General features: G+C 34.1%; 1 protein-coding gene across 3 annotated transcripts in view; it reads left to right on the forward strand.

Annotated features, from left to right (window-relative positions):
* Positions 1–27,833, forward strand: part of LOC105486357 (endomucin) — a 121,252-nt gene that overhangs the window by 20,877 nt on the left and 72,542 nt on the right. For all 3 annotated transcript variants that reach the window (XM_071093253.1, XM_024794264.2, XM_011749209.3), the window contains exons 2-3: positions 15,947–16,069; positions 21,093–21,167. In XM_071093253.1, the coding sequence (XP_070949354.1) occupies positions 15,947–16,069; positions 21,093–21,167 (198 nt within the window). The remainder of the gene's footprint in view (positions 1–15,946; positions 16,070–21,092; positions 21,168–27,833) is intronic.

The following is a 27,833-nucleotide window of genomic DNA, read 5'->3' on the forward strand; positions in this document are numbered from 1 at the left end:
AGGATATGAAGAGTAGTATTTTCAAATGTTACAGAGTCTCACTAGAGATAAGAAAAATGCCAAGAACATGGCCAATGTTCTATGACTATTCCCAGATTTTAAAGTGACCCTCTATCTGAAAAACAAAAATCATAAATCTATATTTATTCAGCATCGAACACTACTGAGGTCACAAAAGAGCAAAGATGTGTTTAGAAATAATAATTATATGCAAAAAAATTTGCAAACAAATTTAAGCCAAGAAATTTTATTTCAATATGAAGTTTCAACAGTAAATCATGTAATCAATATAGATTCAACACAATTTTTGTACTCTTCTACTTTGAGCAGATGGTAATTCTATTTAAAATGATAGAATAATCCTAATATTTTGATGATACTGGCTATTCAGGAAAAATTTACTTACATTTAGCATTTAATAAACACTTACTGAGGGCCTAAAATCAAATACTGCATTAGTAGCTAAAGATACACAGATAAATGTTAATACTATATATTAAAGTTATTTGAAGACCGATTATTCTTATATGTTTTCTATAATGACTCTAAACTAACACAATTTTAATTATACAAAGCACCATATCTCTTAGGTCTCGATAACAGAAATTACGTATTGATCATAATATGAGATTATGTCTATTGATTTTCTCCTATTTATATCCTTGTTACTCCATCAGGAAAGTAAATTTAATTGTTCTGGCATGAATTTGTCTTCAAAACCAGAAAAATCAGTTTACAAATGTTAGCTCTGTTCTAATAGTGGTCTTCACATTTAGGAAACGCTTTATTACTTAATACAGGTGATATCTCAGATTTAAGTATATTGAGGCTGCATTGAAGTACTTATTCAATAGTTTCAGATTTTATTTGTTCTGATTATCTTGTCATATTTGCAAAGCGAACATTTGTAGCCAAACTGTTTGGAATAATTTGTTATAGAACAAATTTATGATTATCCTCTGCTTGTCAAACTCATTATTGTGACTCAGCAAATTTGATTTGAGCCTTGTAAACAATGTTTAATGGCATAAAAAACTCTTAGGTAACTCAAATATCATCTAGGTATTGCCACCCTTTAATATAAATATGTTCAGATTGAAGACTTATTCTATGCTCAAAAATCCAATGCCACCAATATCTGCAAATCCCATGTGGTAGAGGGAGGACTAAGTTCTCATGCTCACCTTTCTTCCCAGCTCCCTGCATCTGTCAAATCTCATGTTTATTTGAATTCTTATGACTTTTTTGTTTAAATTCACATTAGCAACAACCAAAATGTAGTTCCCATTCCTTCATGGATGACAAAAAAATCCAGTTAATTAAAATATTGGTAGGTGATGGGAGGTTTATATCACAGTAATGCAAAGGGTGAGTTTTAAATAGTTCTGTTCTTGGAAGTCCTTTGGATGCTTCATTTTTTCTTGACCCTTTTTGTCTTCTCTTACCCACACTCTTGGGGGAAAAAAAAAAAAAAAGGTATAACAAGCTTTGTTTTATTTTCCGCAGCAGAAAAAATTCATTTATCTTTAGTTCTTTTACTCTTAGTTCTAGACATTCTTTTAAATTTCCAAAATTACCTCTTGCAAGGGTACACCTGACCATGTGTTCTTAGATAATTATCATTTCTGTCCTCATCTTTGTCTTGGAATTTGAGAAGGGATTCTAGAGTGGTTTGTTTTTCTAGTGTGGATTAAAGTTGGCCAATATTATACAACAGGGTACTACTTTTAAATAATGAGGCAAGTTTGAGTTGACTGAGAAGCAAAGATACACTGTTTACTTCTTGCTCTCCTTCTTTTTAAATATGAATTTCCTGACTTCTCCCACTGTCAGCAGAGCAGATACTTCCCAACCAGACTTTGAGCATATTCTGGAACTGTGTCTGCTGCCTATTACTAAATACAAAAATATGTTGTAATGTTCAGTGTAGGCTCATTCTTTCTCCAAAGGCTACATCTGTCCCACAACATGCAGAGTTATTTCTAAATGTGTTCGCTCTAATTAAGTCACCACAAGTAACTCTTTTGATGGCATCTTAATGACATAGCTCAAAATATTTTTAATTTGGAAACTATATTATATAAAAGCTAGTATAAAAAATCAAAAAGCAGACAATCATGAATTCTTCTTTGTTCTTGAACGAATACATGACGGGCTTTTGCTGAGCATGTGGTTCAGAGCAGTTTTTCCACATCCAATGTGGAGAAACTGGGGGAAGAGATTTGGAAAAGGAAAAGTTATGTTTTTGTCCTAGCACTTATAACTGGTATATCCTGGAACCAAAAAGCTATAAATCCTCTACTCTGTAGGTATTTGCTTATTTGTTTTTAATTAAAAAGTATGAGTCATCAGTGTTTGAAGAAAGTCTCTGACTATTTGCAGGGAATTGATAAGAAAAGTTACCAAATTATGGATTTGTCCTGTGATGCTATATGAAGACTTGAGTGAATTTAAATAAACTCTACTACTACTGCTATACTAATTGAAGATCCACAGAGGAGTGGTCCCCCAACTCTTAAAATATAAATAACTCATTTATATGGAAAAAAGTTGTGAAACAACCCCCATGTAAAATAATAATAATATAATAACTGCACTCATCAATAGAGAAAACAGAAATAAAATCTACTAAATATTTTGCAATTTCTGAAATTATATATACTTTTAATCAGAATAGAAGCTATTGATTTTAAATTAGTAACATATATGAGTAAGTCATTTTATCCATATATAGACAATATTTAGTGTGAATATGGATTCAAAGATCCCTGGTGTGAACTCTGCAGATTCCAGTAGCCCAGGTCTATGGCATGAGAGCACTTAATATGGAGCCCACAGAACCACAACCACAGCATGTAAAATCTCTTTCTTCTACCACATGAGCCCAATTTGCAAGTTTTCCTTTTTCTATTCAGCAATCTTTTTGTTTTACAACTATAATCACAGTTTCTTAGAAAGAATGGTGAAAGGATATTAGAAAAAGAGAATAATAAATATAGTTATAAAATTCAGAGAATAAAATTATGAGTTAGGAGGAGCTTAAGTTTTGATTCAAAATACTTTAGTGTCCTGAACTTACTAAATGGGTTGGAGATGGTCCCATTAACTAGTTAACTGAATATATAGGGGCAGTATTAGCAAGGAACATAACCTAATGGTAGAACTCTAAAATGTACTTTATATCATTGAGTTATAAACATGATAAATTCAAGTGTAACCCAGATGTTAGCTGTACTTCTTAAATTTTTATATATTTTAATCTCTAGATATGCACAAAAAAGTCTATAAGGTAGATTATAAACTGAGGCTAAAAAGGTTAAGCTATTTGCATATGGTCACATAGCTGGTAAGTGATGAGGCCTGGACTCAAATTGGGCAACATGGTCCCCAGACCCGGTTATCTACTCCCTACACTACACCACCCCTTGCTTTTTTTCTTGGTAATAAATTATTTTGATTTATTTAGTGTCTTCCATTCACAAAGGACATTGGATATATATATTAAATAATAATATTCTGGGAAATATGTTGATAGTTGTATTGGAATCCCTTTGTATGTGACATATTTCTTATGTATTGCTCTCAGAATTTTTTATTCATCTTTAGTGTTTTGGTAATTTGATTGTGATGTGTCTTGGTGAACTCATATTTGGATTGAATTTGATTGAAGACATCTGCACTTCCTGTATCTGAATGTTAAAATTTTCCCCCAGATTAGGGAAGTTTTCAGCCATTACTTCTTTAAATATGTTTTCTGTCTCTTTTCTCTTTCTTTTTCTCTTTTGCTTCTCTCTTAAAGTCCCATTATGTGTATGTTTGGTCTCTTGATGGTGTCCTACAATTGCTACAGGCTTTTTTCATTCTTTTTTCTTTTTGTTCCTCTGACTGGATAATTTCAAATGTTCTATCTTTAAGCTCACTGGTTCTTTGAGTCTGCTGCTGGAACTTTCTATTGCATTTTTCGGTTTAGTCATTGTATTCTTTATCTCAAGGATTTCTATTTGGTTTTCTAAGCTGTTTCTATTTATTTGTCATACTTCTCATTTTGTCTGTGTATTGTTTCATTTAATGTTTGTGTGTAAATTTCATTTAATGGTTTATTTCTATTTTCTTATAGTTCATTGAACTTCTTCAAGAGAATTATTCTGATTCTTTTCCTGTCATTTCTTAGATCTTCTGTTAGGGTTACTGTTGGGGCTTTAATAGTTTCTTTCGGAGGTGTCATCATTTCCTAAGTCTTTGTAATCATTGTATCCTTGCATCGGTGTCTGTACATTTGAGGAGACAGCTACTTTTTCTAAATTTCACAGGTGTTCTTTGGAAGGGATAAACTTTCACTATTTAGTCTAGCCTGTGATTCTAGATGAACCAGTTGGTAACAACCCTGGTCAGCGAGAGCTTGCTTTTGAGTTCTCTAGATAGCTGGCCTGCTGCCTTTGCTATGAATTTGGGTGAGACAGCTGGCTGGGCTCTGCTATGTGGCAAGACCACTGAATGAGCTCTATAATCAGGCTAAGCTGCTAGATAGGCACTACAACCACCTCATATTGGGCCAGGTTGCAAGGTCTATTCCTTGGTCAAGTGGTACCACTATTTTAAGTGTTGGACAGGGTTGCAGAAGGGGCCCTAAGGTTAGGTGGAGTTGCTGATCAGGATGGATGGGACCAGCTGTTTTGCTCTGTAGAACTGCATGGTTGAAGTTTGCCTGCCTGCCTATGGGGGGCCTTGGTTTGGCTGAACACTGTTTAAATTCATAAGTATGGCAGATTTAGCCTCTGATTTTTGCTAAAATTTGCTGTGATGGTCATCTCCCTCCCTTGGCGAGAACTAGGGAAGGAATTTGAGGTCATGCAGAGAACTGTTAAACTCCCGAGTGTGGTGCAGCTAGTTCCTTAGCGAACCAATAGTAATTAAAATGGAACAGAATAGAGACATTAGTCTAGGCAAAGATTGTTTTATATTTGATCCCCCACAGGCAGGCAACAAAAGCTAAAACAGACAAATGGGATTATATAAAAATAAAAAGCCCTGTACATCAAAGGAAACAACAGAATGAAGAGTCAACCGATAGATAGGGAGAAAATATTTGCAAGCCATAGCTATCATAAAAGAGTATCCAGAATATATAAGAAACTCAAACAACTGTATAGAAAGAAAATAAATAATTCCCAATTGGAAATGGGTAAGAGAACTGAAGAGACATTTCTCAGTAAAAACATATGAATGGCCAAAAGATATATGAAAGAATGCTCAATGTCACTAATCATTAGGGAAAATGCAAATTAAAATCACAATGAGATACCATCTCATACCTGTTAGAATGACTACTATAAGAAATATAAAAGAAGATACATATTAGATAGGATGTAGAGAAAACGGAACCCTAATGCAGTCATGCAGTGTTTAATGATGGATGTAATGATGGGGATACATTCTAAGAAATGTCTTGTTAGGACATTGTGCGAACATCATAAAGTGCACTTACACAGCCTACTACACATCTAAGCCTTATGGTATAACCTCTTACTCTTAGGCTACAAACCTATATAGCACGTTATTGTGTGAAATACAGTAGGCAACTTAAACACAATGGTAAATATACATGTATCTAAACATAGAAAAGGCACAGTAAAAACAATACACCTGTATAGGGCACTTACCATGAATAGGGCTTACAGGACTGGAAGTTGCCCTGGGTGAGTCAGTGAGTGAGTGTCGAGTGAATGTGAAGGTCTAGGAATTTACTGTACAATACTATAGACTGTATAAACACTGTATACTTGGGCTATACCAAGTTCATAAAAAAATATTTTTCTTTCTTCACTAATAAATTAAGCTTAGCTTATGGTAATATTTTTACCTTATGACATTTTTACTTTTTTTTAAACTTCTTGACTCTTTTGAAATAACACTTAGCTTAAAACACAAACACATTGCACAGCCATACAAAAATAGTTTCTTTCTTTGTATTCTTAATCTATAAGCTTTTTTTCTGTTTTCAATTTTTTTTTTTTTTTTTTTTTGCTTTTTCAACTTATAAAAAATTAAGACACAAACACACATATTAGCCTAGCCCCACACGGGGCTATGATCATCAGTATCACTGTCTTTCATCTCCACATCTTGTCCCACTGGAAGGTCTTCAAGGGCAATAACATTCATGGAGCTCTCATCTCCTGTAATAACAATGCCTTCTTCTGAAACACCTAATGAAGGAACTGCCAGAGGCTGCTTTGTAGTTAACTTTCTTTTTTTAAATAAATAGGTGCACACTCTAAAATAATAATAATAATAAAGTAAAGCAGTTGTGTTTCGGTATCTGACGGGGTTGGTTCTAGGACACCTGCAGGTACTGAAATCCAGGCATGCTCAAGTCCCACAGTCGGCCTTGTGGAGCCCACAGATATGAAAAGCTGGTCTTCCGTATCCACAGGTTTTGTATCCCAGAAATACTGCATTTGGTTGAATTTTAGGTGCAGATATGGAGGGTTGACTGTGTGGTATATACATAAGCCAGTAACATAGTCAATTATTATCTTTATCAAATGTTATGTACTGTACATAATTATATATGCTATACTTGAATATGACTGGAAGCACAGGTTTGTTTATACTAGCATCACCACAAACATGTCAGTAATGCATTGTACTGCAATGTTACAACAGCTATGCTGTCATTAGACAACAGGAATTTTTCAGCTCCTTTATCATCTTACTCTTGCATATGTGGTCACTGACTGAAATGGTGTTATGTGTCACATGACTCTACACTGTTGCTGTGAATGTAAATTAGTACCATCACTGTGGAAAACTGTATGGAGGTTCCTCAAAAAATTAAAAATAGAATTACCATATGATCATATACCCTAATTTGTTGCATTTATTTTCATAATGATTAGGAATAGCATAAGGGAAAAATGAACTCTTTAATGTCATCAGAATACTAAAGTAGTAGCATGGGAATACTGCAACCACAAGCAGCATAATTTCATATTATAGTTCTAAACCTCTAAACAATGCAGAGAAAGAAAACACGGAAGCTGAGACCAGATCACCTGAATTTGAACAAGGGTCTAACACTTTCTGACTCTGCATCTTCAGAAGTCAAAATTGGTTACCAGGGCCTCAGTCTATCCATCTATAAAATGGAGATGCAAGTAGTGCCTATTCAACTGTTTCACAAAATTGTCATTAAAATCAAATAATGTAAATAAAAGTAATTATTGTTATATGTGCTTGTTTTCTTGGAATGCCAGTCATTTAAGTTACATTTTCTGTAACTTAAAACAACTTTTCAGGACAAAAATTTCTCTCTGATTTTTTAGAAGACAGAAATAACTTTTAAAATTTTACACCTTTATAACTAGTCTTTCAGTTGATACAAACTAAAGAGTATTTTAAATCAACTAGATAGTTTTTATTTACATTTAGAGAAAAGAAAAATAAGAGTAGATAATATGAAAAGCAAGACATCTCAGACTCAGCCAAATATCATGTTCTAGCTTCAAGTGCAATGCTGTAGACTATTTTTGGAAACTAAGTTTTTCACTAATTATAGACATAACATACACATACTACACTTTAAAAGGGAATTGGCTAACATATTGAATATGGGCTCTGTTTGTTCAGGTAGGAATTAATTTATCCATAAAAAAGATTTCATCTTATTATACTTACTCTTCCATGGTGAAAAGAAAATTCCAAAGCAAAATATTCCAAATGTCTGTTTCAAATTTTGCCTTTAACATTTTCTCTAGTTCTGGGCAGACCAACACACTAAAGGGAAATACATTTAATCTAGGCAACAACATCAAATTGTAAATGAGTGTAGTTATCTTTGTCCCCTAAAATACACAATTCCCGTTTGGGCACAGATTTCTCCCAGGTAAGAAGTTAATAACTCCATAGAGCAATTATGTAGAACTCCTGAAATACAAGCTTCCCCTTGATATGTATAAATGCAAGTTATTCTTTATTATTTGCCATAATGTATATTTACAATGTAACCGAACCTTAGATGTAATACAGTTTCATAGTTGAAGAGACATTGTTCAACAGTCACTTTTTACAGATTAAAAAAGGGAGGCCCAGAAAGGTAAAGTGACTCACACAGTTACACAGTTAGCTAATGTCAGAGTTGCCAGGTCTGTAATTTTCTTCCATCATGCCATTTCATGTGTGCAAGTCACTATACTAAACTAATGTGATCTGCTAGTAAAAAGTGTCCAGTGAGATGCTCCTTGTCTCCAAGGAAATGCTCAGGAGAGCCAGTAGTTTAAAAATTAAGATTTTAAGTGGCTACATTTGAAGTTCAGAGGAAAGCTGTATTAGTCCATTCTCATACTGCTATGAAGAAGTACCCGAGATTCGGTAATTTATAAAGAAAAGAAGTTTAATGGACTCACAGTTCTGCACTGCTGGAAATGCCTCAGGAAACTTACAATCACAGTGGAAGGTGAAGGAGAAGCAAACGCACGTCTTACATGGTGGCAGGCAGGAGAGCATGTGTGCAAGTGCACAGGAAATGCCCTTTATAAAACAATCGGATTTCACGAGACTCACTAACTGCCACTAGAACAGCATGGGGAAAACTGTCCCCATGATTCAATTATCTCCATCTGGTCTGTCCCTTGACACATGGGGATTGTGGAGATTACAATTCAAGATGAGATTTGGGTGGGGACACAACTCCTAGCTGTATCAAAAGCTGAAGATTTAATTCAAGAGATAAAAGGAACTGCACCCTGTCCTACTTTCCCCTCCTCTATGTGGAGCCCAGAGAAGGGACAAAGCAGTGCTACTCCCCTCAGGACTGAGAGGGCACCCAAAGTGATCCCTCGTCTGAAGTCATGAGATGGATCCAAGAGACTTGCTTGCTTTTATTGCTCCCTACAAGGATGTGCTAAGCTCCAGCATCTTACTTCGTTGGAAGGTAGCTTTTGAGCTGCAGAACCATAGTTCCTTTCTGGAGTCAGAGAACTGTATGGAGGAAGAAAGAGATCTCAGGACAAGTGTCTGAGGGCCAAGGAGCATCACCAAGACATTCTTTTTTCCTCCCACTCCTACCTTTATAAATATTAAATGTAACTTTGCCTTTTTTACCTCAGGATTTGAAATTCCTCAACCAAACTGGCTATAATATATAAAAAGTCTCCTTATACTAAAGTCCACAATCTAAAAATATCTCATTACTATGGAACATGATCTTTGAAGAATTATCCATTTGTGAAGGAAAAATAACTGCATGGCCCCGTAATTTTGAACAAGACACCTGGGTGAATGTAGGCAATTTACCTTGTACACCTCCATCCATTTGTCAGCCAGGACATCTCAGGTTCTTGGGTCCATTTTGCAGATATTGTTGTTTTCTGTTTAACAAACTCACCACTGGAATGCTGCCTTCCTGTTCTCCCCAGAGCAGCCAGGTGGCTGAGACACCTGTCCATCCTCAGAGTCTGCCAGGCTTGGCACTCCCTCCCCACCTCACAGATGGCTGGCAACCTGAGGAGATTCCTCTTTTGCGTGCAGCTTTCTCCCACTTATCTGAATATTTTTCTCTCTGTGAGAGATGAGATTTTCTTACTTATCTTTCAAAGTCCTTTCATATAGGAAATTTAAACATTCTCAGAACTGTTGTGCCTGCTACAATATTTTTTAACTTTAATTGAAAATGTATTTTAAATTTAAAATCCTCTTTTACAAGAGTTGCTCTGATGGTTTCATTGCAAATGGGATTTCCCTGATTTCTCCTTCGAAAATACTATGCTTATTAATGTGTAACATCATCATTGTCCCTTTTTGGATCTCATATTATTGGCACTATTGGTTTTTCTCTTCTATTCGAATATAAACTTTTTCTTTCCTGAGAAAAGAGTTATCTGGCTTCTCTTGAAAAATCTTCCTCCAAGAAAATAATTTCTGATTATGCCAGACACAGAGAGACATGACCTTACTTTGATTTCACTTAATATTGTATGGAACCAGCTATGTATAGTACTAATTATTTAATGCCATTTTTATATGGCATAACTACAAGCATAATCTTCTAGATGTTTCACATATATTTATAGCTTAAGTATCAGAAAAAAACTTCTAAGTTCCTCTAGGAAAAACACACATTTTAAAATTGTGCTGAACATCTGTTGAAATTGATGTTGAATAAATATTTATTGAGGCAAATAACTCTTGGTTAATGAGTTACTTATACATTTTTATATGACATCATACCATTTTTGGAGGAAGGCAAACAGAAGAAATTATCTGGGCTGCATCATCACATAATAACTTTTTTTCTTTTAATTGAAAAAAAATGCTGTATTTAATTTGGTTGGCAGTGGATCAAAGTGACCTCTCCCACATCAAAAGAGAAGGATCACCATTAGTGTACAACTGTGTTAATATGAAATTAATTATCAAAAAGAAGTTGGTGCCAGGTTTTTTATGAAGACTATTTGATGCAAATATGGGAACAGTACTTTATTTTATTTGTATCTATTTTTGTATATTTTATTATATTTACATATGTTTTTATAAATCTCTTTAATATGTGAGAAAGATGGAAATTTTCAACTTACACTTCATTAATGGTCATTTACTGCCATAGAAAGTATACAATAAGAATTATAATGTTAGTAATTACTGACAAATTACTATGAAAAGGGATCCTCCTACCATTTATAAGTCCTAATTTGTGCTTTGCCATTACATGCAAACTTAAGAAGTATGTCTTTGTTCATTATATACTGTGATACACAAGAGAATAAAAATCCACAAAATCATAACTGAAAATCTGGCAATTATTTTATTTTAAGATAAATTTGTTTAAAAATTGTAAAAGACTGAGTTGCTGGGAGTAAATACAAGGTAGAGATGCATGAAGACCGTATAAATTTGTAGAAATAATACATTGTAAGTTATTGAGAAATAAAATTGTTTTAACATCAATTCCATAAATTAGTTGGTCTAGGTTATGACATTGTTACCTAATAATAGGAAGAGGACATTTGACATTTATAAGACCACCTGGTCTTATATGTACTGTATTTTGTATGTACTGTAATTATATATTTTTGAAGAAATCATTTTTTCATTTTCTTAAAGAGTGTAAACTTTCCTTCCAAAATGTTGTTTATGGAGCAAAGTGGCAAGCAAATATTTTCTCAGAGATAATTCAGAAGGCAAATGCACTCCATACACCCAAGTAGTATAATTAGAAACAAAAACAGATTTTTGTATATCATTTACTGAAGAGTACCGAAATATAAATCAAATAGACTTTTTTACTAATTGGTGCTGTGATCTTCTGAAACTACCCTAAACTCATAACTTTTCTAAGTTAGAAAATGCAAAGATTATATTTCATTCAGATACCAAAAAATTTATTCCCCATCTCAAATCATCCTAGAATTTTAAGTTACTGTCTTCAACGTTTGTGTTGATCTAGAAAAAGCCAGATCTATTTTCTTTAGTAGTGGATTTCTACTGGACTTTAGGTGCAGACTTAGTAAAGGAGAGGCCATCCGCTGTCCCAAAGAGGAAAGGTAACTGGAGAGAGCACTACTCATTATAAGGATGGATACAAATTCTGACTTTAGCCAGTCATGGAGCACACCTGTAATCCTAGCTACTCAGGAGGCATAGGTGGGATGATACCTTGAGTGCAGAAGTTCAAGGCCAGTCTGAGAAAAATAGCAAGACTCTGTCCCTTTAAACAAAAACCTAACTTTTAGTGACTATTTGACAATTACCTAAAAATATAATTACAAAGATTAGACATGCTTTGTAATTACAAAGAGTAGATGACTTTATCATTTGAAGACAGAATAGAATATATTTAGTTTTCAGCTATAAGCTGAATTCTCAAAGATAAAAAAAAAAAAAAAAGAAAGTTCACATGAAAGTTCCTGTATGTGCACAGTTGGGAATTTCCTATATTGAACCTCAGAGAATACAGAACTATTTCAGAATCTATGGAAAGACCTTAGCAAAAATCTATCATAGAATTTTAATAATTAGAATAGTTATTTTCTTAATATTCAGATAATGCTTCATCCTTTGTAGTACAGGAAACTGGTATCACAGTATCCCTTGAGCTCTCCAAGTCTGGATATATGGGGACAGGGTGGAATCAGGACAAAATACCATCTGTTTCTCTTACAACATCCCAAGAGCAGTACTATCTGCTTTGGCACAAGTAAAGTCAGGAGGCTCAATTTGCCTGTTAAATTTATCTTTAATCATTTTGACATACAGAGGAAAAAAATAGTATCTCGCCATGTCCTGTGAAAAGAAGATACTTTAGAATAAGCTATTCCTCCCAATGGTTTATTACAAAATCAAATAAGACCTAAAAGGAATTTACAGATAATACAGTAAACCATATCTGGTGTTACATGCATCATGGTCTATAAAATCTTCAACCATGGTAGTTAGAGGAAATAATTATTTTCCACCACGTGGTAAGACAAAGTTTCCAGTTGCAAAATTTTTCTAAATGAAAAAACTTTTTTTTTGCATTTTTCAGATCTAAATAGTGTTATCAAATGGGAAATTTTCTTTAAAACTTGAAGTCTAACATGGAAACATTTTATGTGTGTGTATGTACACATATATATGTATATATGTGGCACTTGAAATGTTTGTTTCTTTAAGAAAAAAATAGTGAACTATTTTGTCTATTTCATCATTGTAGTTACATAAGAGAAAAACATGTGTGTGTCTAGTCACTATCACTCCCTGTCAAAAGCAGAGAGCAAGTGGAGCTGAGGTATGGAGCTTTACATAGCGCTACCTTCTTATGGCCAGATGTGTGATGGTTAAGAAAATACTATCTGAAGTCAAGGCTGCCTGAATTTAAATTCCAACTATATCACTTACCAGTGCATATTGTTGGCAAACTGTTTACCTTTTTTAAGCCTCAGTGTCCTTATCCATAAAATGGTGATCATAAGAATAAACAACCCATAGAATTAATAATAGAGATGTTAAAGAGTATGAATGAATTAAAGTTTGATTCAGGAGAAATCAGGGGCCAAATATGTTTAAGGATGTTGAGGAGGAAAAGTCTTATAGTACACCTCAATCTTACTGCACCAGTGGTTAGAAATTTGCTTAATTGTAGTTTTCATAAAGTCATTTCTCGGATGTGAATTCGTTGATGTCACATAATGACTTCAAAAGGGCAGAGGACATTAATAAATATAAAAATGAGGGCTTGCAGCTTGATCCAAATGGAGTCTTCTCATTCTCTGCCCCACTCATTTCCCCATTGTCTTTCCTAGGGTGGAATTTCTGTTTGGTCACTTTCTATGGCTCTCCAGTGACTTGATAAAATCTTAAATCTTGGTCTGGGTGTTCATGGTCTTCTACAGTTGGCCTCCAGTATTTTCCCAGATCATGCACACTATGTTCTTTCATAGCACACTGCAATCCAGCTAGACAGACCTGTTTGCAGTACTCCAAAATACCTTTCACTTCTCCACTCCAGAGCTCATCTCATGCCCTTTCCTCTCCCTGTATGGATATATTATTACTCTTCAAGCCCTAGTTCCTAGCATGAAATATTCCTTGTTCATACCAGCAGGGTAATCTTATTTTATCTTATAAAGTCTTGTCCAATTTATTGTTTGTCCAGCAGCTTTCATATTTTTGACTGGAATCACAGTAAGAAATGTGTTTTGCCCTGGCACACATTTCGTGCAGACTTAACACACACACACACACACACACACCCCTATACCAAAGCTTCATGAAACAATACTTACCTATTATTTGCAATACCACACTCTCATATTGTTTCTTTTCTTTTCCAACTTGGAAAAAGCTCTGACTGCAATCTACTACAGAGATTTAATTATTCTTTAATTGTATCACAACCTGCAGTTTGAAAAACACTGGTTTGTACAACCTATACATGATATACCTTATTATTTACTGTGCATAGGCATTATATTTCCTACCAGACTAAAAGTAATGTTTGATACCATGTGATAAATCATAGAGTCTTTTTTATCTAATCATGATTTTTACATAAGTAGTTGCTTAATAAATATTGAGGGAGAAAAGGAAAGAAGGAAATGAAGGGGAATAAGGAAGGAGGAAGGAAGAGAAGGAAGGAAAGAAGGAGGAAAGAAGGAAGGAAGGAAGGAAGGAAGGAAGGAAGGAAGGAAGGAAGGAAGGAAGGAAGGAAGGAAGGAAGACATCTCTAAAGATGTTGATTATGCTCAGAAATTAACAATGTTGCTATTTAGGAAGTCCACAGATGAGGATCATTCAGGCTATTTGTAGGTGAATTTTCCTGTCTAAGTGCTACTTTTTTTTAGTGATTTCTTCAACCTCAATATAAAATTTAAAATGAGTGTCACATCTATGGATGTTAAGACTAAAACAAAAATAGCCAGAACAAAATGACTAATGGTGAAAAGATAAGCTTCAACAGGCTGTATTCCTGCTCCCTGCTGAATATTGTGGGGTACGGAGGTAAGACCAAGGGTGTGAAGTGCGCCTCCAGAGGTGAAAAAAGCTTTTGACTTGATTTCCATAAAGCCTGTGAAAATGCAATTCTATCATTTCTGTATGTGCTGAACACATTTCTCCGTGTGCTGAATACCTCAAGCAATTTCTATGTGCTATCTATAAACAGTCAGTGCTAAGAACTAACACTTCCGAGCATCTCAAGACTATAAAATTATATGGCACTTATACTGTATGTCATGACGTCTGAGATGTTGGTTTCATTGATGTACTAGATTATTGTTTTTTCTCAGATTCAAAAAGGAACATTTCAAATGTAATTTAAATTTGAGAAGTCATACTATTGACATATATTTACTGTAATAGCATACCCAGTTTGACTGGGATTTGAATATGCCTTTATTATTCAAAGTCCATCCTCTTATATACTCTATCCAGACCAAGTGACAACAAAAAACAACGCCTTACCATAGATGTGAATATTTTTTTCCAAATTTTTATACACTTGCTTGCTGTATGTTGATTTTTAACATAAAACTGTATTTCCAGAGATGAAAACAACAAAATACAGGACTAAAAATATTCTATAAATGCTACTAAATTACAATAATTTTATGTGAAGTAAATCTTTTTATAGAACACTGAGTTAAATCCTACATACTTCACTTTGAAAAATAATAATGAAGTGATGATTTTGCCAACTCTGGTTGTTACAGAAGACTGATTTCCTCATTTGTTTGAACAGAAGCTTTAAGAATTCTTATTTAAAATAAATATATAGTATGGATTAAAAATGTATTGCCTTCATTTCTGTGCCTTTGCCTGCCCAAATTATGTTAAAATTTAGAGAAATAAACTATTAAAAAATGTGGATTTATGGTGGCCCTATTACTTTTAACTATGTTGCAGTTATGTATCTATGTATATATGTGTATGTATATATGTATCCTCTTGTCTTTATTATGTTTTATATTTTATACTTTATATAGTACATATTTATATAGAGTGCTTTATATGAAGAAGACATATACTAAAATTGATTTTTTACTACTTAGTAACTTTAATGTGATGTAAAAATATTTAGTGAAATATCTACTGCCCAGAGAGTGCCCATGTAAGCATTTCATCTTGCAAGTTTCATTGAGTTGGATTAAAAAATTATTAAATTTCAAATTTATACATTTATTCCACATTAGTTTTCTCAGAAATTATATCACTCTGAAACCACAAACTACTCCTAACCAGTCGTCTTGAAAATTCATGCCATTGGTGAGAAGTAGATGCAGTTAGTGAATAAATGCTCAGCTAAGGATAAATTGATTACAACTAGAAAATTGGTTGCAAATTCACATTCTACTGATCGGTTTAGCAGTAGTACATATACAGTATACTTGTTTAAATATACTAGTCTATTAATTGGAAAACTATATGTAAGTGTTAATGCAACTACTTTAATGTAATTTACTGTTTTCAGGTGTTATAAATGCAACTACTACTCCATCAGTTGTCGTTACAGCAGAAACATCTGTAACAACACCAAACACAGGATCATCACAGAAAAATGTTATCACAACAACAAATGAAACAACTCCTAAAGGTAGGATTAACTGTTGGTAAATTTAGTTTAACTTTAACAAATGAAATTAGTAGTGTATATACATCAGTATGAGAAAATAATTTGGGATCTTATATCTGATTGTTATAAAGGCCAGTGCTATTTCATGATTTTGAAATTATGTGTTACTTGGGGTTCCATACAAAACCCTGAAATCTCAGTGAGCTTCTTTGTTGATATTCTTTGGGATCACTTCCTGTTTGAGAATGATTTTATTGTGAATGTTACATACACAAAGTTTATTTTTAGAGAAGAAAGAAATTGCCATGTCCTAAGTCATAAAATGTCTTTCTAAATATTCCAGTTCTCCACCTAAGCAGCACAGCCAACATGTTGAAACTGTATTAATAACAGACTGCTTTTGTTGGTTGTATTGTGTTGATAATAGATTTAATTTGTAGGTTTTGGTAGCAATGTAATCATTATTGTTATTGGACTGAGTGACAACTATATTATGTTTTCTAGCTAGGTATTAAAGGAGATTACTTTACCATCCACAAAAATGTTAAAAGGCATTGGAATACTTCCATTAAAAAAAACAAGAGGTTATCAATGCAATGCAAACTGCATCTGCCCATCTTGTAACACACATAAAATAAGGCATATCACACAAGTCCTGTAATCAATGGAAAAGAAAAACAGATTTGTGGATTGTCTATGGGCAAAAACTCTGCTTAGAATACTAAGGTCATGGAAAGACCAGAAAATCATGTATCTTGATGAATGGATAACTGAAATTCCTATGTTGTCTTTTTTACCTCTCTCTATCCCCCACTTAATTTTCAATCTAAGACCAGGATCAAATGTATCCAGATGACCAATGAAAGCTAGTTTGCTGGGCTTGAATAGGGTGGTGATTGTCAGAGACAAAGAGTACTATGATCATAGTCCATTATTTCTGCATTGTTTGATTATAAGATGAAACCAGAAAATTTCTAGCAACTTTACTTCTTGGGGTCCCACATAGCAGAACACTGAAGCACCCTTCTTTGAAGCAAGTGCATAGAATACTCGAGGTAACATCAACACACACACACACACACACACACACACACACACACTCCTTTGTTGGCACACTTTCACTGATTTATATTACTCATGTAATAGAAACTACACTGTTGTCTGTGTCCTTCAGTAGGTATCCACTTGAGTGTTAAATTATTCATATGCAACTATAAAAAAATGTAATGGGTCAGAGAAGTTTTACATTTTATCAATTTTTACTATAAAAATAGACAGCTATATCCAAAAGTAGAGAACACTGTAATTTATCTCCGTATGTCCATCTCCCCAAATCACTCTTTATCTAGATTTTATCACATTTCCTTCATTTTTCTTTTTATTTCTCCTTCCTGCCTTCTCTCTGTTTTACTCTCTCTCTTAATTTGGTTGTCAAGGTACTTTGAAGGGAACACAGACTTCATGCCAGTTTACTTCTATACATTAAATATGCATCTCAAAAAAGAGACAATTTATCACAAACCTACAAGGCCATCATCAAATCCTCCAAATCAATAATAATACTTTAGTATCATCTGATATTTATTTTGAGAATATTAAGGGTTAAAATCTCAAAATATAAATCTAGCGGTGGGAGGGAAATTAAAGGAAGGAAGTTAGTCTGGGGTCTCTAGTGAGAGCTGCTGAGAGAGCGAGGTGGAAGAGAGATATAAAGCAGGAAAGGCAGGCTCTCACGTCCCCAGCTGCTTTGATCCAGAGTGGGAAACAGAAAGTCTGGCATGGTGGTAGGGCTGAGAAAGTCGTTAGGCAAATTGGGGTCTGTGGTGCTTATAGGAGAATGAGGGAACAACACTGGACAAAGAAGGCAAAGAAAATAACTTCTTTTTGTCTGGCTTATTTGATCAGTACCGTGTATTAAGGGTTAGATGAGTCAGACTAAGTACACTTAATATGCCCATCCTCCTAAGGGCAACACAGTTAGTACACAGTAATAAAGAAGATGGAGAATTTATCTTGAATTATCAAGTTCTAGGCATTGTGTATCAGTATATTTGACTTACTAATTTCAGGCCTGTGAGGGGCTTACATTTTGAGGAGTTTTATTGTCCCATTCTCCAAAATAATAATTTTAAAAATTACTCAATAATACAAGAAAAAGGTATCTGTATTGAACAAGTCTATTATTCCCCTCTTTCTCATGGCCAATATGGTCCTCTTAGCCACGATGAAAGTATTTACTGAAAAAACACAACATGGAGAAGTGTCTTTATTTTTCATTTTAAGGCTTCCTAATCAGAATTTCTTTGTTTAAAGGACAAAAGATCGTTGGTCTAGTAGTGCTTATGTCTTTCTAAATCACATAAAATGTATTTTTCTTGCCAATGGCAGAAATTCTATTATCAGAAAAGTGGAAAATGTGCAACTGAGATGAGAATTCTTCTTGCAGCAACATAATCACTGAAGTGGCAGATGTGATTGATAGAGCTTTGCCTGGAGCAGGGCTTGCTTTCAGAGATTTGCCCAATTAGAGAAATGGGACTTGACCTCTTCCTAGATGTACATCAAGTGCACTGCACATTTTGTGCAAAGGCCAAATGGCTAGAGTTAAAAATCAACATTTGACAGACATTGAATATCCCTGTCATAAAATAAACTTCTAGGATAAAAAAGAAACTCGAAATGTAATTTTTTTACATTAAAAAGTTGATTATTATTCAGCTTCGTTTTAAAAACATTGAAAAGTCTAGTATTTTTCAATGAGTTGAATTATAATGCAGGAACAAATATTTCTCAACAGTGATACTAACAATGTCTGGTATTAAATATTTGAGTACCTGAGGTCAGTAAAGGAGGCCAATGATTTTGGCCACCTATCTCACACAGGGTGCTAAATATGGTGATGTTTCAGTTGTACATCTTCTATGTAGAAACTAACTAGATACAACTACAAAGAACATTTTAAACACATTCTTGGAAATTTCTTGTAAGATTAGTCAGAAAAAATATGAGTTTGGGTGCTCCATTTTTCTCTATAGTCTTTCCCCTTTTATTTATTGTCTTTCTGTTCCTCGTTATATTTGAATAGAAAATGAAGTGCCTGGGATATCTTTGTATATGATTTTTTGGTTTCTCCTTTTCATAGAATTTTGAAGTGGCAAAGTTGACGTTTCGCTTTTAGTTTATCATCACAAAATACGAAATGTTTACCAATTAGACATTTCCTTGAAACATTTGTAGCCTAAATAGAATTCAACATGGTTCTCAAAGGTTGTTTTGGAAAATGGTATGAATGAATGCTAGTTTAAGAAACAATTTTGCAGAGAGTAAAATTATAATATTCTAATGATTTAATCTATTATAAACATTTATTGACTCAAAATGATATAATATCTTTAAAAATAAATAGCTTTTTGCCCTAATCACACAATATACCCATGGAGCAAACCTGCCCATGTACCCCCTGAGTCTAAAATAAAATTGCTAAAAAAGGAACAAAGAAGAGGGGCCAGGTGCTGTGACTCGCACCTGTAATCTCAGAGCTTTGGATGGTTGAAATTAGGGGATCACTTGAGGCCAGAAGTCTGATTCTGCAGTGAGATATGCTCATACCACTCCACTCCAGCCGGCGTGACAGAGCAGGACCTTATCAAGCAAGGACAGAAAGAAAGAGGAAGGATGGAAGGAAGGAAGGAAGGAAGGAAGGAAGGAAGGAAGGAAGGAAGGAAGGAAGGGAGGGAGGGAGGGAGGGAGGGAGGGAGGGAGGGAGGGAGGGAGGGAGGGAGGCAGGGAGGCAGGGAGGGAGGGAGGGAGGGGGGATGGAAGGGGGGATGGAAGGAGGGGAGAGGGAGGGAGGCAGGATGGAAGAAGGAGGGAGGGAGGGAACGAAGGAAGGAAGGAAGGAAGGAAGGAAGGAAGGAAGGAAGGAAGGAAGGAAGGAACGGAGGAAGGAAGGAAAAAAGACTATTACAGAGAGTTGGAGAGTAGGTATCAAACTGATGAGTTACCTTGACTACTTAGGGCAGATTTGCCCCTTGGTTGACTTTTCATGTGTTATATGAGTGCTTCCTTATTTGAAACAACGTTGACAAAATGCCTAGTGTATGCCAGGAATAATTCTTGATACTAAGATTAAAAATGTGACTAGAGGCCGGGCGCGGTGGCTCACGCCTGTAATCCCAGCACTTTGGGAGGCCGAGACGGGTGGATCACGAGGTCAGGAGATTGAGACCATCCTGGCTAACACGGTGAAACCCTGTCTACTAAAAAATACAAAAAAACTAGCCGGGCGAGGTGGCGGGCGCCTATAGTCCCAGCTACTCGGGGGGCTGAGGCAGGAGAATGGCGTAAACCTGGGAGGCGGAGCTTGCAGTGAGCTGAGATCAGGCCACTGCACTTCAGCCTGGGCGACAGAGCAAGACTCCGTCCCCCACCAAAAAAAAAAAAAAAAAAAAAAAAAAAAATTGTGACTAGAATTGGATACTGCCCTCAAGAGCAAAGAGGGGCACCTGGCATAGAGTGGGAACTCAAAGAACATTCCATAAATAAACAAATTAATACAGAAGTTTTCAGTTTCCTTCATAACTTACATTCATTTAGAAATTTCAGTGTCATAACTAAATCAATAAAATGAAATGTAATTCTAGAAAAAAAAAAAGGCATGATATTCCTAGGTCCTATTGACCATGTCACTTTTCTCACAGGGAAAAGTAAAATGATTTTAAACGTTAGAATTTTGTATTTTGCAATAATTTGTTGCAAGTTTAAGGATACCTAAGTAACAATCTTCAGTGGAAACTTGTTTTGGGGACTTACTGTGCAAAAATGTGTGTGTGTGTGTGTGTGTGTGTGTGTGTAGGCCACCCAAGCATTTAATATATATATTCTTTAGACAAAATGAACGGGAAAATGGGAAAAATTAAAGATAGACAAAGGAGAGATGCCAGTCCACCTATAGATTTAACTTACTTTTATTTATTTATTTATTTATTTATTGATATATAACATGAGATTATGATTAATAATGTAATCTATTTTATCAAACTAGGAACAATCACCAGCGAATTACGTAAAACGTCTCTGACGACAGCAGTTACTTTATTAATAACAAGTAAAGATGAAGGTGAGTAATGATTCATTTTTCTACCATTTTAAAAAATACATAATTCACATAATGTAATAGTCACCCTTTTAAAGTGTACAATTCAGAAGTTTTTAGTATATTAACAAGATTGTACAGCTACCACCACTATTAATTTCAGCACATTTTAATCTCCCCAAGAGGAATCTCTGTATCAATTACCAATCACTTCCCATATCCCTCTCCCAGCCTCTGGTAACCATGAACCTCCTTTATAGATTTGCCTATTCTGGACATTTCATATAAATGGAATCATACAATATATGACCTTTTGTGTTTGGATTCTTTCAGTTAGTATGATGTTTTCAAGTTCATCCATGTTGTAACATGTATCTGTAGTTCATTCTTTATTATCACTAAATAATATTGCATTTTATGGATACACCACATTTTGTTTATCCATTTATTAATTGATGAACATCTGCATTGTTTCTACTTGCTAATGATTATAAATAATGCTGCTATGAACATTTATGTGCAAGTTTTTGTCTGCCCACGTTTTTCATTTCTCTTAAGTATATGCCTTGAGGTTGAATTGCTAAGTCACAGGGTAACTCTATGTTTAACATTTTAAGGAACCAATTTCCAAAGCAGCTGTACTATATTACTTTTCCACCAGCAACATATAAGAGTTCCAATATCTCCATATTCTAGCTAACACTTGTCTGTCTTAATTATATTTGTCTCAGTGGGTGTGAACTGGTATCCCTTTGTAATTCTAACTTATATTTCTCTAATGATTAATGATGTTGAACATATTTCATGTGTTTGGTAGCCATTTGTATATCTTCCTTGGAAAATGTTAGCTCAAATTATTTGTACATTTTTTAAAAAATTTGGCTATTTGTCCTCTTATTGTTAGGTTGTAAGAGTTCTCTCTACATTCAAGACTAGACCTTTATAAGATAGATAATTTGCAAATATTTTTCCCATTCTATAGGTGATCTTTTAATTTTGTTGGTAGTATCTTTTGAAGCCTGAAAATCTCTGATTTTCATGGGGTAGAATTTCATGGAGAAGAGTTCAGTCCTGTTGACCAATGCTGGCTGCAGATGTTGCAGTTTTCAGAGCATCGCATTGATTTGCTGAGCATACTTCTCAGATGTAATGGTTTCGCCAGATTCAGAAAGCTGCAGTGGATCTGACAGGCAGAAGACCACCAAACAGTGACCATGACCTTTATTTGGTGCAAGTTTGGCTTTGGGAAGTGCTTTGGAGCTTCTCCTCAGTCCAACCACTGAGCTAGTTGTTGCCAGTTGTCATATAAAATCCACTTTTTGTTGCACATCACAATCAGATCAAGAAATGGTTTGTTGTGTTAGAATAAGAGAAGATGACACTTCAAAACCACGATTTTTTTTATTTTCACTCAGCTCACGAGGCACCCACTTATCCCCTAAACGGCTGTAGAATCATTGAGGTTTGAGTTCTTTGGCAACTTCTCATGTAGTTGTTAGAGAAACAAGCTTCAATGATTGATCTCAATTGGTCATCGTGGCCTTCCGATGTCTAGCCACTAAGCTCCTCATCTTCAAAGCTCTCGTTTCCTATGCAAAACTTCTTGAACCACCACTGCATTGTATGTTCATAAGCAATTCCTAAGACAACTGCTTTGTTGATATAGTGAGTTGTCTGCGCCTCTTTTACGACCCATTTTGAACTCAAATAAGAAAATTGCTTGGATTTGCTTTTTGTCTAACATCATTTCCATAATCTAAAATAAACACAAAATAAACAGCAAGTGATGTCATTAGCAAAAAAAAAAAAAAAAGAAACCGGAAATGCCCATTAACATTGTATATAACATGGATGGGTGCAGTGGCTCATGCCTGTAATCCCAACACTTTGGGTGGCCAAGAAGTGTGGATCACTCGAGGCCAGGAGTTCAAGACCAGCCTGGCCAACATGGTGAAACTCTGTGTATGTTTATGTCTCTACTAAAAATACAAAAATTAACCGGGCGCTGTGGCACGCATCTGTAATCCCAGCTACTCGGAAGGCTGAGGCAGGAGAATTGCTTGAACCCGGGAGGCGGAGGTTGCAGTGAGCCGAGATTGGGCCACTGCACTCCAGCCTGGGTGACAGAATGAGACTCCATCTCAAAAAAAAAAAAAAATATATACACACACACACACACACACACACACACACACACACTCTCTTCTAGAATATATATGTTTCTAGAATATATATCTATATATATTCTAGATGCATATATCTAGAAGTTCATTTTATGATAGGGATATATATATATATATATAAAACATAATCACATTTATTTAAGAATGTATGCCAATATCAAATGGCACATCCCAACAATGTAAAAGCTGCAATTACATTTGCATCCACCTAATATGAGTTTTTTCTGGACTCCTGAATCGACTCCACTTATACCTATATGCCAATTATTATATCAGAATCATGTACTCTTGATTACTATCACTTTCTATTAAGTTTTGAAAAAAGGAAATGTGAGTCCTCCAACTTTTTCTTTTTTATCCAAGCTTGTTTTGGCTATTCAACTTTATCATGCCAATTTTATTACGCTAATTTTAATGCGAATTTTAAGATCAACTTGTTGATTTCTGCAAAGCCAGCTAGGATTGTGATAGAGATTGCACTGAATCTGTAGATCAATTTGAGGAGTATCACCATCTTAACAATCAGGGCTTTCAATTTATGAGCACAGGATGTCTTTCCATTTATCTATGTCTTCTTCAATTTATTTTGATGATGTTTGTAGTTTTCAAGTGTGGAAAGCTTAAGCTTAAACTTATTTTTGTTAAATTTATTCCTAATATTTTATTCATTTAAAATACAATTATTTTGTAATGAAATTGTTGTTTTATTTCAAGTTTGGATTATTCATCACTACTATATGTAAATATAATTTATTTTTGTATGTCAATATTATATCCTCCCACTCTATTGAACTAATTTATTAGCTCGAATTTGTGTGTGTATATATGTATGTGTATTTCTTAGAATTTTCTATGTACAAGATTATGTCATCTGCAAATATAGTTTTACTTTTTTCTTTCCAATGTGGATGACTTTCTTTTATTTATAATTTTATTTTATTTATTTTATTGCCTAACTACCCTGGCTAGCACCTTCAATACAAGGTTGAGTAGAAGTGGTGGGAGGAGATATCCTTGTCTTGTTTCTAACTTTCAGGGAAAGCTGTCAGTTTTTCACCAGTAAGTATGATGTTAATTATGAGTTTTTAATAGATGACCTTTATCAGAATGAGGAAGTTCCCTTTTATTACTAGATTGTTGAGTGTGTTTATTATGCAAGGGTATTGGATTTTTAAAATGCCTTGTCTTCTTATATTGAAATTGTCATGTTTTTAAAAAATTCCTTGCTTTGTTAATGTGGCATATGATATTGATTTCTATATGTTCAGTCAACCTTGAATTCCTAGGCTAAATGCAACTTGGTCATGGAGTATAATTCTTTTTATGTGGTGTTAAACTTTATTTATATTATTTTGTTAAGAATTTTTGTGTCCATATTCATGAAATATATGTTTGCAGTTTTCTTGTCACGTATTTGTCTAATTTTGAAATCAAAATAATACTAGCCTCATACAATAAGTTGGGAAGTGTTCCCTTCTCTACTAATTTTTGAAAGAGTTTTTGAGGATTGGTGGTAATTGCTCTTTAAATGTTTGGTAGAATTTTCCAGGGAAGACCCTGGTGCTGAGCTTCCTTTATGAATTTTTTTAAAATACTAACTTAATTTATTTACTTACTATAAGTCTATTAGATTTTCTATTTCTTCTTGTCTCAGTTTTTGTAGTTAGTGATTTCCTAGGAATTTGCCCATTTAATCTGGATTATCTAATTTGTTTGCATATAGTTGTTCACAGCATTGCCTGATAATCCTTTTAATTTCTGTAAGGTTGGTAGTAGTGAATCATCGTTCATTCATAATTTTGATAACTTGACTCCTCTCTCTTATTTCTTTATTAGCATAGCTAAAAGTGTCTCAATTTTATAGATCTTTTCAAAGAACAAACTTTTGGTTTTATTTTTTTCTGTGTTGTGTTTCTATTCCCTATTTTATTTCATTCTTCTCTAATCCTTAGTGTTTCTTTCCACTGTTTCGTATGGGTTTAGTTTGCTCTTCTTTTTCTAGTTTCTCAAATTGGCCAGTGAGGATTTTGATTTGAGATTATTCTTCTTTTTAATATGTGTTAACACCTACAAATTTCCTTGTTTCTGTTGCTGTCTCTGCATTCCATAAATTTTGGTATATTATGTTTTCATATTCATTTACTGCAAAGTATTTTCTAATATTTTTTATGATTTATTCCTTGACCCCTCTATGTGTTCATGTGTTCGCATCATTTAGCTCCCACTTATAAGTGAGAACATGCAATATTTTCTTTTCTTTTCCTGTGTTAGTTTGTTAAGGATAATGTTCTTCAGCTTCATCCACATTCCTGCAGAGGACATGATCTCATTCTTTTTATAGCTGCATGGTATTTCATGGTGTATATGTACCATATTTTGTTTATCCAATTTGTCATTGATGGGACATTTAGGTTGATTGCATGCCTCTACCATTCCGAATAGTGCTGCAGTGAACATATGTGTGCTTCATAATAGAATGGTTTCCATTCATTTGGTTATATATCAAGTAAAGGGATTGTTAGGCTGAGCGGTATTTCTGTTTTCAGGTCTTAAAGAAATTGCCATACTGTTTTCCACAATGTTTGAACTAATTTACACTCCCACCAACAGTGTATAAGCCTTCCTTTTCCCCCACAACCTCACCAGAACCTGTTATTTTTTAACATTTTAGTAATAGCCATTCTAACTGGTGTGAAAGAGTATCTCATTGTGATTTTGATTTGCATTTCTCTAATAATCAATGATGTTGAACTATTTTTATATGATTGTTGGCTACATGTATGTCTTCTTTGTAAAAGTGTCTGTTCGTGTCCTTTGCTCATGTTTTTATGGAGTTGTTTTTTCTTGTAAATTTAAATTTCTTAGAGATGCTGAATATTAGACCTTTGTTGGATGCAGAGTTTGCAAAAATTTCCCCTATTCTGTAGATTATCTGCTTATTCTTTTGATAGGTTATTTTGCTATGCAGAAGCTTTTTAGTTTAATTCAATCCCATTTGTCAACTTTTGCTTTTGTTGCAATTATTTTTGGTGTTTTCATCATGAAATCTTTGCCCATGCTTATGTCCTGAATGGTATTGTCTATTAAACTAATATTGAAAATCTTCACAGAACTGGAAAAAACTATTTAAAAATTCATATGGAACCAAAAAAAGCCCAAATAGCCAAGGAAATCCTAAGCAATAAGAACAAAGCTGGAAGTATTATGTTACCTGACTTCAAACTATATTACTAGGCTACGGTAACCATAGACCAATGGAACGGAATAGAGAACCCAGAAATAAGACCACATACCTACACTATTTAATCTTCAACAAAGCTGCCAAAAAATAGGGAAAGGACTCCCTGTTCAATAAATGAAGCTGGAATAATAGGCTAGTCATATGCAGAAGAATAAAACTGGACCCCTTCCTTACAACATATACAAAAATTAACTCAAGATAGATTAAAGACTTAAATTAAATACTTATTTTATGAACTTTGACTCTTAACTCCTTATCAGATAAATAATTTACAAATTATTTTTCTCAATTTGTAAGCTGCTTTTACATTTTGCTACTTGTTTCCTTTGCTGTGCACTAGGTTTTTAGTTTGATGTAGTCCCATTTATTTACTTTTGCTTTTGTAGCCTGAGCTTTTGATGTAATATCCAAAAATAATTGCTGAGCCCAATGTAAAGGAGATTTGCCCCTATCTTCTCTTCTGGAGGTTTATGATTTCAGGCATTACATTTAGGTCTTTTATCCATTTAGAGTTGATTTTTGTGTGTTGTGTCAAATAAGGGTACAATTTCATTCTCTTGCATGTGGTTATACAGTTTCCCCAGTGCAATTTATTGCAGAGACTATCCTTTCTTTATAGTAACCTCTTGGCGCCCTTGTTGAAAATTAATTGACCATATATGTTTAGATTTATATCTGGACTCTCTATTTTATTCCACTGGTCTATATGTCTGCTTTTGTGCCAGTATTATACTGTTTGGATTACGTAGCTTTGTGATATAATTTTAAATAATTAGGAAGTGTGATGCCTCTACTTTTATTTTTCTTTCTTAAGATTGTTTTGCTATTCAGGATCCTTTGTGGTTCCACACAAATTAATTTTTTTCTACTTCTGTAAACAATGACTTGTGAATTTTGATAGGGATTTTTAAAAATCTATATATCAATTTGGGTAGTATGGATATTTTAATATTAATTATTTTAATCCATGAACATAGGGTATCTTTTCATTTATTTGTGAATTATTTAGTTTTTATTAATGTTTTATAGTTTTCAGTGTGCAGCTCTTTCATTTCCTTGATTAAATTTATTCCTAAATATTTTAAAAGCATCTTTGATTAATGTAAAAACCAAATATATCACAGTACTAGTAGTCTATAGCATGTATTTTAGTAAATGCTAATTTTGTCAAAAGTCTCTTACCTTTAATTCTATTGCTTAAGACAAAGTGGTCAGACATTTTTCCTGTGGGCATCAGATAAAACAATGCTATAATTAAAATTATGT

The sequence above is a fragment of the Macaca nemestrina genome, chromosome 3, assembly GCF_043159975.1.
Source record: "Macaca nemestrina isolate mMacNem1 chromosome 3, mMacNem.hap1, whole genome shotgun sequence".
Classification (NCBI taxonomy): domain Eukaryota; kingdom Metazoa; phylum Chordata; class Mammalia; order Primates; family Cercopithecidae; genus Macaca; species Macaca nemestrina.